Source organism: Mizuhopecten yessoensis, unplaced genomic scaffold (genome assembly GCF_002113885.1).
Source record: "Mizuhopecten yessoensis strain PY_sf001 unplaced genomic scaffold, ASM211388v2 scaffold2995, whole genome shotgun sequence".
NCBI lineage: Eukaryota > Metazoa > Mollusca > Bivalvia > Pectinida > Pectinidae > Mizuhopecten > Mizuhopecten yessoensis.
The window spans coordinates 893,906-912,308 of NW_018404823.1; the positions used below are offsets into that span (position 1 = coordinate 893,906).

Consider the following 18,403-nt stretch of genomic DNA (forward strand, 5'->3'; position numbering starts at 1 on the left):
ACTTTAAACATTATTTCTTAGAATCTTCCAACACTTACCTCCAAGTCGTAAAAAATATGAAATATTTACGGGGTGGTGTTACTGACAACATATAATCGACCAAATGTGCTTGGTTTGTCACATGAACAGAATAGAATAAGAACTTTGTTTGCTAGCAGAACCCGATATAAACATTCTTGTGAAAGACAATATATTCCTATCAGTGATTGTTTATCTCTGATCTGTTCATGTATAGCTACCTTTCTCAAAACCAGAATATTACAATATTCTGCTACATCAGCTAGCTTCTAGGCAATACAATTTTAAAAACCATATTTATTTACAATGTTGATTGATGAATGTTCATAATAAATGTGTCTTGTGAAAAAAAACTAGAACTGTTGCCAATGGGCTAACTAATACCCCCCACATTCTGGCTGCTTGATGCCCCTTGTAGGGGCTAAATAAACGAGTGAAAAAATATATAGAAAGATCAAGGGTCATGAAAAAGTCTTAACCTCAGAAGACAAACACCGCTACTGTGACCTTTGACCCCATGACCACGGAATTTTTTTCACCATGAAGCTTGCATCAATGCTACATATACTCCAAGGTATATGTATACAAAATGCCTTCCATTTCCGTGATAATTAGCCATTTCAGTAACATAATGCATACGCAACCATTGACCTCAGGACCTTGAAAGTTTGTCACAATACTCTAATGTATGTGTATAAAAATATCTACCATTTCCGAGATAAATAGCCATTTCAGTAATGTAATTCATTCACATTGTTTGACCACATGATTTTAGGAGTTTTTCAGTAGAGTAGCTTGCATTAGTGCCTACAATATTTCAATGTATATGTGTAAATAAAATACCAACTGTTCCGAGGTAATTAGCCATTTCAGTAACAAAATGTAACGTCTACAGAAGTCAAGGGCCATAACTCTGGTAAATATTGAGATAACATAATGGCGTTCTGGGAAACACAAGTTCATATAAGGTATAAAATGTGTGCAAAGTTCCAATCAAAATAATAATAACAAGAGGCCCAAGGGCCTTAGCGGTCACCTGAGTTATATCATAGATACTGGTAGCTTTATTTTATTGTTTAGATGTGATGTGGAAATCAGCATGTAAACTAAGTGAAATACAATACTTGTCATGTCATCAATGGATAAGAATTTGAAAATATTGGTAAATGTTTCCTTTGGGGCCCCGCTCTAGCCCCTGGGGATGGGGCAGGAATCCTAATTTTACAAAGTAAAACTCTCATTTACCCAAGATGATTCTGACTAAGTTTGAGCAATTTTCTGCTGAAAATATATAAAATATATACCGAAAAGTGTTATTTCCCTATATAAACTATATTAAACGTTAACCCCTCCCCAAGGGAGAACGGATAGCTCGGGGTCCTGATATTTTCAATTTAAATAAAGCCCCTGATGATCTTTCTTTCCACGTAAAGAAAATCACTGTAGTACCTCTGAGTCTGGAGAAGAAGATTTTTGAAATATTGATTAATTTTCCCTTTGGGGCCCCGCCCTGGCCCCAGGGGTCGGGGTAGGAATCTCAATNGTCTTACTCCAAATGTTATTGACAACACTAGCTGTTTAACATCATAATCCACAAGTTTATTCATTTATTTATGGGAAACCATCCGACAAATCATACAAATTAAACTTGGAATTGAGACAATGAGTATCCATAGCAAGTTCCTTAAAACTCAGAGTATTCTTCCCAGAATAACAGATTATATAACAAAATGATGCCATCCAAAAACATAATCTATGATTATTGCTTATTTTAATCCCAGCTTCCTGCGCAGGCGACACATCCTCTTCCGTAAAATTCTTGTTTCCTCTTAAAATCTTCCAACACTTACCTCCAAGTCGTAAAAAACATGAAATATTTACGGGGTGGTGTTACTGACAACATATAATCGACCAAATGTGCTTGGTTTGTCACATGAACAGAATAGAATAAGAACTTTGTTTGCTAGCAGAACCCGATATAAACATTTTTGTGAAAGACAATATATTTCTATCGGTGATTGTTTATCTCTGCTCTGTTCATGTATAGCATACCTTTCTCAAAAACCATAATATTACAATATTGTGCTACATCAGCTAGCTTCTAGGCAATACAATTTTAAAAACCATATTTATTTACAATGTTGATTGATGAATGTTCATAATAAATGTGTCTTGTGAAAAAAAACTAGAGCTGTTGCCTATGGGCTAACTAATACCCCCCGCATTCTGGCTGCTTGTTGCCCCTGTAGGGGCTAAATAAACAAGTGAAAAAATATATAGAAATATCGAGGGTCATGAAAAAGTCTTGACCTCAGAAGACAAACACCGCTACTGTGACCTTTGACCCCATGACCACAGAATTTTTTCACAATGAAGCTTGCATCAATGCTACATATACTGCAAGGTATATGTATACAAAATGCCTTCCATTTCCGTGATAATTAGCCATTTCAGTAACATAATGCATACGCAACCTTTGACCTCAGGACCTTGAAAGTTTGTCACAATACTCTAATGTATATGTGTATACAAAATATCTACCATTTCCGAGATAAATAGCCATTTCAGTAATGTAATTCATTCGCATTGTTTGACCATATGATTTTAGGAGTTTTTCAGTAGAGTAGCTTGCATTAGTGCCTACAATATTTCATTGTATATGTGTAAACAAAATACCAACTGTTCCGAGGTAATTAGCCATTTCAGTAACATATTTCACTCGTCTACAGAAGTCAAGGGCCATAACTCTGGTAAATATTGAGATAACATAATGTCGTTCTGGGAAACACAAGTTCATATAAGGTATAAAATGTGTGCAAAATTTCGATCAAAATAATAATAAAAATAATAATAATTAGAGGTTTTTATGTAACGCTTTATCACAACCTAGTTTGTAGGTCGTCTCGAAGCGTTTCACAAATTATTATCCGTGGTTATAGGGCCTTTGCAACCAGCCAATATCTTTCTCAACTCCCTGGGGAGCATACAGCCGGAGCTGCCATTTCGGCGCTAACAGCTAGCTTTCTACAATTCTAGCACTGCCCAACCACGCACTCATTTACAGCTGAGTAGACTGGAACAAGCGGAGTAAAGTATCTTGATCAAAGATACAACACAGAGCCGTGCCGTGAATTGAACCTGCAGCAACCCTTCGGTCACGAGCCAGGCGTCCGACCACTAGACTACCGTGCCTCCAGAGTCCATGCATAAACCTTGGAGAAGGATGTCAATATTTTGTCTACAGACAGTATACTGAGCTGTCTGTATCTGATGGGAGCGTAATTGCCAGACGATACATTTGGTACAATAAATTCTTGAGTACAGTCTGGTTAACTGGACTATGATGATCCAAATAGTTATATGATAATCTAGTTATTTTTCATGCAGCTTATTCTGACATTGAACTTATAAGCTTTTAATATATTTAAGAAAAAAATATCAGATTTAAATGAAAAAGTTGATTGATTAGGGAAGTCAACCCGTCATTTATCTGCCAAATTATATTTTTACCGGACTAAATTAAATTAAATTAAGTTAAATGCAATGTATGAATGAAATACATTTTGTAATTAACAGTTATGTTGATTATGTTCTTTGAGTTTATACCGATCCCTGGATTGAAGTGGTAGATTATGCTGATAACAATAACTCAAACTCCAGGATACATCAAATTTTCTTTATTTTAAGCATTGTATGCTGCATCATACAGTATTTTGATTAAATAACTAGATCTATGATGTTGAACACAGACAACACTTACCTTTAAGTTACAATATTAATTTTTGTGTCCCGAGGATTTGAAACGTGTGATTCTCTCGTATAGAATTGGTATATTTTTTATCATCTGACAGCTACACCTCTTTGTCAAAAGAACAAATTTTATTTATATTGTAAATTGTAGGTAATTTCATAAAATTAATGTAGATTAAGAAAACTAACTGAAACAGAAAACACATGCGAATTTCATAAATCTGATTTAATGCTGTGGCAGTTAAAACTCTGAGCAGTATAATAACACACATGTTTTTGTTTAGGGTAGTTTCCTAGAAAATTAAAATTACATACACCAATGTATGTAAAGAAGCTATGAATGGCAAGGCAGTCAAAGAATATTCATTCCTCCCTGGCCCTGGTATATAAAAAAACTAAAACAGTAAAACTGTACTTATATTGACAAATCAGCATTTTTCTTTCATTAAAGCATGTATCTTGATGAATAATGATCAGGTTAACAGAAGAAAAAAAGAAAAAAAAAGAAAAAAAAAAGAAAAAAAGAGAGAAAAAAATACATAGACACTATTTGATAAACTAATGCAAGTTCACGATGTATAGGGAATTTCATTAAATTTGACAGACAAAATATTAATTGTCTTGAACAAATTTGGTGTCAAAAAGGTTACGAAACTGTCAGAATTGTTTCCACTACGTATACCATAATCTTTTGACGACAAATAATGAGTTTTAAACATAACAGGATACAAGTGGCCTGTTTTAGATCATAGCAGTAATTCCAGGGTTAGACAATAAGGGTAGCCCAATAGTCTAGCAGACTATTCAAATCTCCAGTGGTACTACTGGTTCTAGACACTGCTAGCCACATTAAGTAGTCAAAGATGTTGTTTTTGTGGAATAATATTGAATTTGTGGGAGTTGTAGTAAGGGTAAAATTTGGTTTTTACAAATTAACTTGTAGCCTTGAATTCAGGAATTAACTAATCGGATGACCCCAGCTAGACAAATTGATTTGAGGTAGCTATAGATTTCCCTGAAAATAAAAATTAACTGTGGCTTGCAATTTACCGTAAAAATTTCCAATAATATGGCAAAATGAATGATAAAGAATTTAAATAAAGCATAAAAAATCTGTTAACCTTTTTAGTGTTTAAGTTATATGGTACACAGGATAACTGCTAAACGATGTCAGAATTACAAGCATTCAAAATCTTTTGTCATTAAATTTATTAAATTGCAGGATGGACAGATAAGACTTTAACACATTTGAGAAAAATTTGAAAGCATGCACACACTTGTCACTATGAATAATGGAATTGTAGAATCATAATGTAAAAAATGAGCATTTATAAATAGCCATCGCTATTTCTCATCCACCAATTACATGAAATTATGAATTTATCTCAAAATTTGACATTGTTAAAAAAAAACATGTCAATCACTTATTAATCAAACAATGTCATCGTTGAACAAAATGTCAACTCATGTTGATGAATGAACAGTGTCAGTCTGTTTTCTCCAAGGCCTTGAGTCTCTCCAGCAGTGGGGGATGAGAGTAACTCCATGTTGAATACAGCCAATCCACAACAGGGAAGCCCAGATTGTCCTTGTTTAGTTTTATCAGTGAGGATTTCAGATCTGATGCCTTCTTCATTCTCTTAGCAAATGCATCAGCTTCAAATTCAAATTTACGACTGAGAACTGTCATACAGAAGGATAAGACCTGCAATTTAAATAAACAGGGAATTAAAAAAAATGAAATATTTCTTGCATGTAAAAGTCAATATTCTTCTATTATTGAACTTGATATTGATATTCCCAGTACAAATAACCGTTTATACCAGCTGGGAGAAAACCAATTTGTTGAAATCTTGCATTGCATGTCACATTTCACTATTAAAATATCATGTGTACTTAAGCTTCCATTTTTTGGTCTTTAGTACGTGATTTCGCTTTTATAGTCATGTGCTATTACAAATGTACCAGTTTTTAAAAATATCACAAGTAAAAGTAGATTAATAGACTTTAACAATTGTGACTTTCCTTGTAAAGTCACATGTGTGGTCATTTTCTCACCTTAGCCAAACGAAAAACGATGGTAGTTGATGAAGTGGTATCATTAAGTTGGCTTATATATATGTAAAATCAAGTAAGCTTTACCGGTATATTTAGAACTGGTACAATTCCAAATCTGATTTCTTACAAGGTGACATACATTTCTGATTACAACACATTCAAACTGACGGAACTAGTCAACACTTGGACTTCAGCCGTTAAACCTACTTGGACACTGTCATGGTCATTTTTTCAATCAATAGTTATACTTGTTGTAATACATATAATTATATACTACTGGTCTTTAATTTTTTCCAGCAAGAACAAATCTTTTGACGTATTATTTCGCTTTATGTAACATTACCCGACAGATAATGCCACGCCTTTCTTATATTACAAGTGAATCTCCTAAGCCTGGGAATGCTTCATATTAAATGCTGTTAAAATCCCTTCAGTCGTTCTGAGCTAGTTATCATTTAAGGAAACGTAAACAGATGGACAAGGTGCCATTGCATTAGTTCACATAGCCTTCAATCAAATGAAGTAATAATAATTAATAACACTATATATGTAAAATAGAATTGCTTGATGTGAGACACTTACCTCGTGATATGGAGAGAAGATAAACTGGAATATGATGAGCATCCCAATAAGTATGGGACGAGTGTCAAACCCAAAGGCTGTATACAACACCGTCTTCTTGATCAGGAAGGCGAATATCATAAAACACAAAAACGTGTTCACCTGGAAAGAAACAGCAATGTTTCAAAGAGTGCACAGTGTTAATTACCTGAAACATTCATCAATAATGATCAACATTTTTTAATGAGAGAGTATCAACCTTATAAAAATTTAAACAAACTGTTTTTGTAAGATGTTTGATAATGTGTGTATACTTACAAAAATTGCTGATGCTTATAGCATGAACAAATGTTGATTGTTAAAATCGATTTTGTGGACAACTCGTACACATTTTACACCTTAATTTGTGTGCATACGCTTCACTGGTCATTTGTCTGATGAAGGTGACAGAGTACATATCGTACTAGTCATCGAAACGTCAAATAGAAAATTGTATTGGTTGTGTAAAAAGAACTTTTCATAATTCAGTTGATTAACACCTAATGTCACTAAATGGAAAGCTGGAACCGATTGGAAAGCTAGAAAAGTGGAATAAGACAGTCATCAAAATGTCACATAGAAAATTGTATTGGTTGAGTAAAAAGAACTTTTCATAATCCATACTTACCAACCTGAAGAAAATGTTTAGAAATATGTGAACATTGCATCATGATCACAAAGTGTAATCAGGATAACTATTGGAAACTATAATGAGGGGGGGGGTGTGTGTGACCTCATTACAGATGACACAAGGGTGGACATTTGAAGGTTTCTGAATTCAATATGTAGAATCCAATCCCAATCTTATCTAAATCTAAGCTGATTAACATGTGTGCAAGTTCGTATGATCATTGCTATGTAAAAACTGAAAATTCTTGCACGAGACAATTTCCTGACATACTGCCCTTTTGGTCCCTGGTGATGTCCGTGCAGAAGGAGTTACTTCCCTTGGTAAACAAGGTGTTGTAAAAGGTGCACTTAAGTGGTGAATAAGACATGGGTAAATTTCTAGATACGTTCAGTTTTTTACATAGCAGTGATCATTTGAACTTTCATAAATATGCACTTTTCATGCTACATTAATGTATTCAGTGACTTACCTGACTGATTACTAGATTCTTTAGGTTGTGACTCAGTTTCCAATGACCCAACTCGTGTCCAAGAACAGCTAAAATCTCATCGTTGGTACAGCCCTGCTGCTTTTGTTTTTCGTCTTTCTCCTCTGTTTTCGTCTCTTGAGCTTCAGCAGGATCTACAGAATCCTGAAAACAACACGAATGAGTTTATTCTATCTTTTACTGGTTTTGACTAACTCTAGAACGAATATTCATACCCTGCCTACTCTCCGCTCCTGACGACGACCATCTATCAGAAATCGTCCGTCCGTTGTCCAGAGCTACAATTTGTATGTTATTGCAGCTGGACTAACTCCAGTTCAGTTTATTTCCAAAGTTTAGTTAAAATAAGATGGATTTCTGTACTAAAGGATGGCAGTATTTATTACATGTGTTTAAAAGTCTACACATGCAATCAAATATTGTAAACATGGTTATTTCTTCCTGAAATGTGGTATAATTTTGCATGACACCACAGCTAAAAACTTTCATTAATCAAGTATCATATCATGCAAACATAACTTCAATGAGATGAAATCGGCACCCCACAAATAACTTTTTTCCACACTAATGAATCCTACGATTATGGGAAAGTGTCACTGCACAAAAGAAAATTTGTACCCACAAAAAGAATTATATTCATGTAATATTGAAATGCCTGTACAAAATTTCCTTAACATGTGAAAAGTCCATAACTTGAGAGAAATATGTTACATTATCCCATTAAAAAAAATCCAACCAACGCCAGCCAGTACACCATAATAAATCACTTCTATTCATGATTACCTGGGAAGAATCCCTACCTGTTACTTCTATGCAAATTATTAGAAACAACCTTACCTGGTACCCCTAATACACATATAGAAATTAAATGATTTACTGGAAAAGCCGTAACATATTCAAGTTTTTCAAGTTGTTTTTTTTCAAGTTTTGAAAATATCAAAGTAATGATCTCATGATCATTATGGTTTGCAGCCTATTTTCACTGCCAGGATTTTTTTTTCTAAAAACTGAAAAGTAAAGAAACATTAAACGACAACAGAGCATTTAATCACTATTGAAGTAAATGAAGCAAGACCTTGTGAGAGTTATCTTCCTCTTCCTCGCTTTTCTTGTCTTTCTCCTCCTCGCCTGGAGGTTTGTAATCCTCTATAAGGGTGTCAAACAGAACGATCCTCTTGTTCTTGAAGAACCCGTAGAAGTAAGCATTACTGTGGGCTGATCGCTTTGAACCTGGAAAGAAAACGTTTGTAATCAAATACCAGTTTGTTCAAAATTAAGTGGTCACCTGCATTAGGGAAGCCATACATTTGTAACTGATACAAGTTAAACTCTAGAAAAAGATTTTCTCAACACTACCCTGTGTTATGTCACCATTACGTTGCACCATCACACTTGCATTATGACATCATGTCCTTATTTTAAATCAATTTTTCTTCCAATTGGAGAAAGCCAAAAAGGTATCTAACAGAGAAAAACTATTATTCATTTAGCATATATGTCATGGGATGAACCAAATATCCAACTTATAAGAATTACCCCTTTTTATCAATTTTTGAGTAACCATGCTATCCTATAAACAGCAGATTGATTGATTTAACATAAGTGCTCCTAAATCAGTTGATTAAGAGACAAGGGGCTCAAAGACTCTCGCACATCTATGACCAAGTATTAAACAAAGCGTAGCTAAATCAAGTCATTTCGGTACATATATAACAACTTTTGTACGTAGCCGAAATTGACATCGATTTTGTGGACAACTTGTATACATTTTACACCTTAGTGTGCATACAAATCACTGGTTATTTGTCTAATGAAGTTGACAGTGTACATATCGTACTAGTCATCGAAACGTCAAATAGAAAATGTCATTGGTTGTGTAATTCAGTTGATTAACACCTAATGTCACTAAATGAAAAGCTGGAACTGATTGGAAAGCTCATTTATAAAACAACTCGGTCAATCAGATATCCAATCTTGTGTGTTCATGTTCAAATATAATCTACCAGAACCTGCTGAAACTCTGATTCTACTTAACATAAAACTTGTTCTGCATAGAAACCATTATCATCTCCCAATGGATAGCCTCCATTTAATTTATAACAAATCAAAAACAAAAACTCTACTTATGAGATGATTAAATTATGATAAGAATAATGACATACCTATGAAGAGACAAATAACTAAAAGAAGAAATTGAATTTGCCTCGTATTATTTTACAAGAGACAGCACTTCTTTTGTACCTTCCACAACAAAGAGCTTCGTCAAAGGGAAATCAATGCTGGCAGCCAGGGCTTCAATCCTGGTGCGGAGGTCTCCCTCTGGTAGGGGGGTGAACTTGTCAAACAGCGGAGCAATATAGTCGGCGTAGATGGTGATCAATAGCTGTTAACAGAGAAAATATCAAAGGATTCAAGCACACGAACATGCACCTCCATACCTAAGATTACTGTATCAGACTTAACACACCAACGGTCTTTCAATTTTCTGCCATGTGTCCCTGCATGACCTTATTGTATTCACTGTGTTAATTGTTTAACAAAAAACAAAGACACCTTCATGTACCCACAATTTGTGTTAGAATTATCTCCCCTTGCACAAAATTCTATAACATGTTTCATCAATAAAGACAACATGAACGAACCATTGCCCAGATTATACTTTGTTACTTTAGGTACTTCAAAATATTTGCTTGAATATATTTCATGTTCTTGCATGAAATATTAGATCCAAAAGGACTTACCGGTATGCTAAGACTTACCAAAGATACCACGAAGGTAAATATCCATGTATAGATGAAGAAATAGTCACCACCGATCTGAATAATATAGATAAGCCCAGAAACAACTGGTAGGGAAATGCACTGCATCACAATGAACTTCTTTATCTGATCTTTCACAAAGAAACCAGGCGTCTGCAAATAATAAATTACACATCAATAAGACAATGTTCCATTACAGGAATCTAAGCATCAATAACAGGAGGTTACATGTGTGTCTGGAGACCCATACTGATGTGTAATGAGTGTTATTCTAAGAGGTTTTAAAGGGATTATATCAATACTAGGTAAAAATTGCCCCCCCCCCCTCCCCCCTGCTGGTATCGTATCATTGTAGGGAAATATCTCCCCCCCCCAGCACAACAAAACCTTTTAATTCCTGTCCTAGGGATACCATTTGCTAAACGACATTCATACCCCCTCCTTGTAATATTGAGCTAAAAATTAATAACTCGGAATTTTAATAGGAGGTAACACAAAATTGATTTTGGTTTTTGTTGTTGTTTTGCATTTACCTTATTCTCATGAACAAATGGTCAATAAGTGATCACTCATGCTAAGTCACAGCTCTCAAAGAGTATACCCATGCCTTACCTGTTTGTTAAATCCATGTTTTTCCTCCAATACAAACGTGGAGTACACCGTCCATGGAAGGGAGGTAACAGTGGAAAATATGCTGGTTATGAATAGGAAGGACAAAGACTGAAGGATCTGTGGACAAAAATAACAGCAGATTATACTGAGTTATACATGATAAAAGGATATAGGTTGGTTGTTGTACTCACAGTAATGCAGAACTGATTTTCAAATCACATAGTAATATCTTTGTAATATATTACTTAATACACGAACTGATCTCTGTTATTAGAAGTCACATCTGAGAGAGACATCATTTTTCAAATGATTTCTTCCCTGCAAGTTAATATCCTTTTGCACATCTAGGTAGACTTGAAGAATCAATATTATCTAAAGCATTGTTCAAGGACACGAGGAACATGTGTGGCAATGCTGCAAGCTGAATCTCAACCTATCAGCAAATATATATATAATAACCCACAGCTAGAGCTGCTTCTAAAGTAAGGTGTTCTGTAAATATATTTCTTGTGCATTTCTTACAAGTTTTCAAAGACTTTATATAAACTACCTCATAGTCAGGTCCGTATCCAAATCTGCCTGTAACTTCACCGGCATACCACCAAACAAATGGAAACCCACCAAAAACCAAGATCAGCTACAACAAAACATGGGGTCCATTACCATCAAGGCTGACAAATGTAACCAATCATTCATTCAGTAGATGACTTTTTTTTATTAAATAGCCTGATAATAAATTACAGTTTTACTTTACAATTTCTAGATATTACTAATACTAACTGATAAGTCAAAACTTACACCAGGAGTTAATTGAAAAATTATTTTGACCATTTGACATTTGTACAACAATTTTGATTTGTTAACAAATGCAAGTCATATGTAATATAGAGGTACCATTTATAATCCTGAAATATAATGAATGTCTACAATTTGTAAAAGTGCAATGAAGTAAAATTAAATCATGCACTTAAGTCAGTTTCTAACTATAAATATATCATATATATATATACACTGAACCACTCTAGGTTAATTTACTACATGTAGGTACGGACAGGTTTGTTAACATAGGATAATGAAATCAAAACGCTCCTTTATAGCTTCACTGAAAGATGGAACATAGGAACAGATCTTTATGTGTATGTTTATATGTAAATATTTATGTTTTGATCTGCACAACAAAAATAAATTTAATATATATTACGCTTTAAGCTTGAAAACAAAAAGGAGCAAAATCTTACAGTTGTTTCAAATTGAGAATAAAGCCCGTGCCAAAACCCAAAGCTACTTTTGTCCAGCTGATAAAGGCGTGCTTTAGTAAAAGTCTCTTGGTCCAGCACATGCTTTAGAGTATCTGGAACTGTCTCCACTGTCCGAGCTAGAAATCTCTGAAAATATATTTTATATAACAAATTAAATGACATTTACCTGAAAATTACTAAATGCATAAGAAAAATATATCTTCATTTCTGATGAAACTATTAGGAAGACATATGCATGTACACTAATCTTTGACATCAGGCCATATATACCACATAGCTTAAATCATATACCTTTTCTCACTGAATTTCCCAGGTTTTAGATATGCATGTCACATGATAGGGCATGTGTACTTCCAGTTAGCATTGAAAATCTTAGAGATGTCGTCGACAATATGCAAAATGCACTGGTATGTGGTTGCTGACTGCATGTGCAATGATAGGGTACTAGTCAGGAGACATCCATGATCCTTTAACTTTCATGAAGGATGTATGAAATATCAGCTGTCATCCTTTACTGATCATGTTTCTCTTCGACAAAGTTGGTTTCCCACTGATTTACATTTACACCAGAAGTACACATGCATGCCCCCTTAGTGTACCATGTGGGTTTTGTTCCAAAAAATCTGTATCTCGAAATGATAATAATAATAATAATTTGAGGTTCTTGTATACCGCTTTATCACAACCTAGTTCGTAGGTTGTCTCAAAGCGGTTCACAAATTATCATCCATGGTTATAGGGCCTTTGCAACCAGCCAATATCTTTCTCAACTCCCTGGGGAGCATACAGCCGGAGCTGCCATTTCGGCGCTAACGGCTAGCAATCAACAATTCTAGCACTACCCAACCACATACTCATTTAAAGCTGAGTAGACTGGAACAAGTGGAGTAAAGTATCTTGCTCAAAGATATACAACACAGTGCCGTACTGTGACTCAAACCGGCAATGATGTATGTTTGTATATATGTATATAAGATGGTGAATACATAATGGTAAGAACTTTGCACATGCATCAACTGGCCTTTTAAGTGAAATACTGTACTTGATTGGCAATAATTTGACAGATTCTATTTAGCTGCAGGTAGAAAGCTTGCTACCCTGACATGAGCCAAGGTTTGATATATACATGGTTCATAGCAGGTTGCAATTGACCATAATATAAACAGATCTTAATATTCCAGACAGTGACATATGGGTCTATGGGCTGATATCGTGAATGACCTTATATTAACTAGGATTTAACATATCCGTATTAGAATTGAAAAAAAAATAACTATGTATATATATATATATATATACCAGTCAGTACAGCATTTCACCATAGTTTTGCTTTTATTTCCTATTGTATGTTCCCAAGTTGCATAATTGGTACGTGTACTTGCCAGCATTCATGGCAGGTACAACTGATGTATGTACATGTAAGTATATGTAAAATAATAATCTTGTGTGTGATTCGTTGAATGTTATATTCTCAAGATCCAAAAATTAAGTTGTTTTAAATCGGGACCATATATTTGTACCAAAATAGCAACTAAACGGTACATTGTAATATGATCAGTTACATGAACCAGTGAAATTTATGAAAAAATAATGGTAATACATGAATTGTACAGATTTGCAGTGTTAGAAAATTCTGCAGTTTCAAATTACAGAGAAAAAAACAAGTACTAATTTTACCACGTTTGCGATGCAACAACACATTTTATTTGTTAATAATCATGGATGATTCGACAATAGACCATGAGCCTGTGAGTGTATTATTTTTCAACAGACTAAAGCTCTTCCAAAAACCTCATACACAAATGAACAGGTAAACATAAAGCAAGTTGCTGGACTGGTTTCATTTGTCGAATGAGAGTACCAGCATTTAATTTTGTACATATTTGAAGATTTGCTAGCGAGAATATTAAAAGCATGTCTTAATTAAGTGTTTATTGTTTATCTTCTGTTGACCAAATGGTGACTGGAAATAAAGAAAAAATCTTTCAAAAATATATCAAGGTAAAAAAGAGACAATAGGACACCTACCTACGGCATAGGATAAGAAATGATAAAAACACTCAGCATGTTGTAAAATAAAGACATATAGGTATAACGTGACAAATATTAGCGTGTGCAATAGAACAGATTTATTCAAATAATCGGTTATCTAGGTCATCTTGCTCATCAAAGAGCATCTGTCTACATTTCAGAGGGTCCCTGGTTTAAATCCCTGACTGGCCACGCATTTTTCCTTTTCTGCTACATTAAGTGCCTCTGATCATGACCAAGAACTGTGTGAATTCTTTACAAGGGGATACCCGAACCCATCCTCGATATCCAGGGATTACGCTCACTTTTGCTCTCTACACTCCTGGAATATGTCATAGCAAAATTGAATATAAATCAAAAGAATCTTGCGGTCAGGTAACGGTAAAAATTGACAGGCTTTGAAGTCGGGCGTCTCTACTTTGTAATCTTCAAAGGACAGGTATCAGCCTAGCGATTGGTCAGTTTTTTTTTACCCGAGACCAATCAAACACTTATCTTCGTGCCTTCAATTTTGCTATGACTTATTCCAGGGGTGCAGAGAGCGAAAGTGAGCGTAACACCTGGATATCGAGGATGACCCGAACCTAGCTATATTTGTAGCTTGTAAATATTGTTGTCTTCGCGAGAAAAGACTTAGAAAAAGAGGGAGGAATGAAGCAGAACTGCACTGGGTCAATCGCTGGTGACCATGAAAGGTAGCTCAATTTGTAGAGCATCTAGAGTTCGGAAGGTCCCTGGTTCGAATCCTGAACTGGTCATGCAATTTTCCTTTCCTGTTACATCTAGTGCCTGTGACCAATCCTTGTTTCAAGTACTGGATGATCTGAATGCTCAACATAAAAAACCCAAACCTGGGTTGTAAATAATTGTTGTCTTTATAGGCGCAAAAACTTAGAAAAGGAGAAGGGAATGACTTGTAGTGAAACTGGACTGGGTCAATCGCCAGTCACCAGGCAGCTCAATTCGTAGAGCATTTTCCAAAGTTTTGAGGTTCTCAGGTTTGAATCTGAGTTTGGCTTTGAATTTTTTCGTTATCTGTTACACATCTGATATCTAGTAAGACTACAAGATGACATATAGGCCAAGTATCGATACTGTAGCCACATGCAAGAACGAGTACCAAAACACCTCTGTATCAACCCCCTATCAGCCACCCACAGAATGAAAAAAAAACAGTTGTCACAATATAAAGAAGGGTCATAATTAGAAAATTAGCTTGTAGGTTGATGACGGTTCAGGGGCAATCCCACTACAATGCAACACAGCTTAATGCAGTAGGAACGGAGACATCTAAACACAGTATCTCGGCTTATCCTAGGATTGAGTGTCCCTGGTGTCTCATTGGCAGTTTTTTGTGCAGTTCTGAACCGGTTGCACAAGTGATGTACCCGCATGAACCGATCCTGACGAGGCGTTGTAACCTTGGATCGGCCAGTTTGAGGGCAGTCGGCAGTTGTACCAGTTATTGCAGTAAAGACAACATACATATTGTGCTTTTGTGGACATTCAGTTCTTTTGCCACAGCATTTCCAGCCAACAGTAACTGCACTGCCCTGTTCCATGTATCGTTAGTTAGTCTAGGCTTTTTGACGTAATCACAAACAAATTTCTTTTACCTGACGAATTCTTACACGATACTAGCCCGAGTTTCTTTTGGCCCTGACAACACATTTAAACATTTTGACAGATAGATGTCTGGTGTGGGGCCAGAGCACACTCCTATATGAAAACGTGGAATTCTCCGACACCGTTTGATATCAGAGAGTTTTTAGGTGGTGACAACAAAAATCGACTTTGCCACAACACGTGCACGTACCTTACATATATTGATAATTGGATTATTCATTGATTTTAAATCCACTCTTATTATCACCAACAGCTGCTCAATTCCGTCACTAGAGTCCTCGGTTTACAATCATCAAAATTTCCCACCTGAGCGGATGCCATTTTTGTAGGTCTCAAGCTGTGACAAATAAAAAAAAAGAGGCGGTCCGGAAATCTTCTAAACAAGAATAATATCCTCCGTTTTGGTTCGGATCAGTATGGCTTGTTGATTAGTCATCCCCATGACCTACAAAAATGGCATCCGCTTAGGTGGGAAATTTTGAAAGATTGTAAACCGAGGACTCTACTGACGGAATTCCACGTTTTCATATAGGAGTGTACTCTGGCCATGGCCCAACACCAGAGATCTATCTGTCAAAATGTCTAAGTCTGGTGTCAGGGCCAGAGGTAACTCGGGCTAACCCGATACCTGATTATGAAGAATGATAAACAGGTCTGGGACGCATGCAATGCGGCCAAATTTATCGGTGCACATGCTAATCGGGCTATCTCCGGACAAGAGGACGCGTAGTTTGACACTCACTCAGATACAATATTATTCAACACAGGCTAACAATAGTTTCTTAATATAATAAAATTATGGTCATTTAAAAGGGGTTGCGTTTCTTTTTCGTGTCAGTGTATATTCATAGCGTATATTGAAGATTTTCAGTAGACAGTATGATCAATACAATTATACATTCACTATGAAAATGTCTAGTCGAACTGTACATCCCTGCATGGGTTGATAAATACATTTCTACATGCAGTTAAATGGCAACACAAAGGGGAAACGTGTATTGTTGTTACATATACCATACATCTTTGTACATATTATCCATAACAAAAACTTAATTGTACCAAATCCTTAAACTGTTACACTGTCACTAGGCCGGGGGGGGGGGGGCATGTCGAGCTGTTAAATACTGTATGTCGTTGTGATGTACATATATTGATGTGTTTGGTTCATTTCCAGGCTAAATGTACCTGTCTCGACGATAGATACGATTCCCACATGTATACAATCCATTGAAAACCGAGTACGGCCATAAATATGGAACTTCCTGACGGGTCCATGTTGCTAGAAAATGCCGGCTTTGTCATCATCAATGTCAGGGCGGCGCTTGGAAAATTTCACTAAGGAGAGCAAATTAAATAGAGCGCGGAATTTAAAAAAACCTTTTAAGTACCTTTTCAACGACCTGTGGTGAAGTGGCTAGAAAATCCACAAATTTTCCGTGAAAGTCATCACCAAACCATCTTTTTGTTTCTTCATTGATAATTAAGAGGATGAATTTTATTAATTTACATGTACCCTCGCTACGGTTTTATAGATCAAAGAAAGAGTAGGCCTAACGTTAGATGTTACCACACGTCATGAGCTATTTGCAGACAGCTGAAAACAATTTTTCTTGCGATGAAAATTAACAATTCTTTGTTGGTATTTCAACATTGTATGATGACGAATATAATTATTTTCATTGTCTGAATTTAGTGTCCGAAACAGAAGGTATACCGATGCTCCTCACGTGCCATTTTATCAATGTAACGAATGACCTTTGATACACTAGTACTGATCAGAGACGTATAAAGCCACGTCCCTGCACTGATGTACCGTGTATTTTTTTGACATTCTTCCACGCTATCACCTGTGAATATTCTAAATGTTTCCGGGTCTTCAGTCAGTATTAACCTCGTCGATAGATAGGATGTTTTTCTTTTAATATTTACATTTCCACTGCAAGTTCCTCTGTAAAAAGCATTACCGGGAGAAATTGGGTTCACAGTGCTATGAACGCAATTCGATTGGCGTCATTTTGAATAAACCGTTAGAAACATTTTGGTGACGTTAAGCTGTTTCAGGAATTCCTGTTCGCGCTGACGACACAGATACTTTACATCGAAAATTTAGACGAATAATAACTTAATATTTAAAATTTAAATACAGTGTATAAGGATTGAACGACATTTTTACCATGAAGTCATAGCGGGCTTCAAGGGATAATATGGATGTAACCGATGTGCGTTCATACCGGCATGCAATTGAAAAAATAATTCGTTAAATCCTTATATTTTTCATGTGTGGGTCTGATATCTGGAACTTCCCTATCTGGGATTTGGTAAATATATGAGACAATGTTTATTGTGTCAAAGCGAAGATGCATACATGTAAGATCTAAGTCCGTGTCAAAGTCATTGTCTCTAGCTGCTTCTAGGGTTAATTTCTCTCTCTATATATATAGTCTTCTCTGGTCTATTTTAGCATTTCTCTAGACTTGTTTGTTTATCATTTCATACTGAGCTTATCTGTTCCCTTTGATCTTTCTGACGTTCATTGTAGGCCATTATCTTTGGGTTTCCGTTGATCTTTTAG

At 35.6% G+C, this 18,403-nt stretch overlaps 1 protein-coding gene across 1 annotated transcript; it reads right to left on the bottom strand.

Moving 5' to 3' along the window:
* Positions 1–3,684: 3,684 nt before the first annotated feature.
* Positions 3,685–17,139, bottom strand: LOC110446777 (CAAX prenyl protease 1 homolog). The gene is made up of 10 exons (XM_021492079.1): positions 17,017–17,139; positions 12,154–12,300; positions 11,466–11,552; positions 10,916–11,032; positions 10,304–10,456; positions 9,786–9,927; positions 8,620–8,774; positions 7,527–7,688; positions 6,409–6,549; positions 3,685–5,473 (listed from the first exon to the last, which is right to left on the bottom strand). Exons 1-10 carry the CDS (start codon positions 17,134–17,136, stop codon positions 5,255–5,257), a joined length of 1,443 nt encoding a protein of 480 aa, XP_021347754.1. The 5' UTR covers positions 17,137–17,139; the 3' UTR covers positions 3,685–5,254.
* Positions 17,140–18,403: the final 1,264 nt, after the last annotated feature.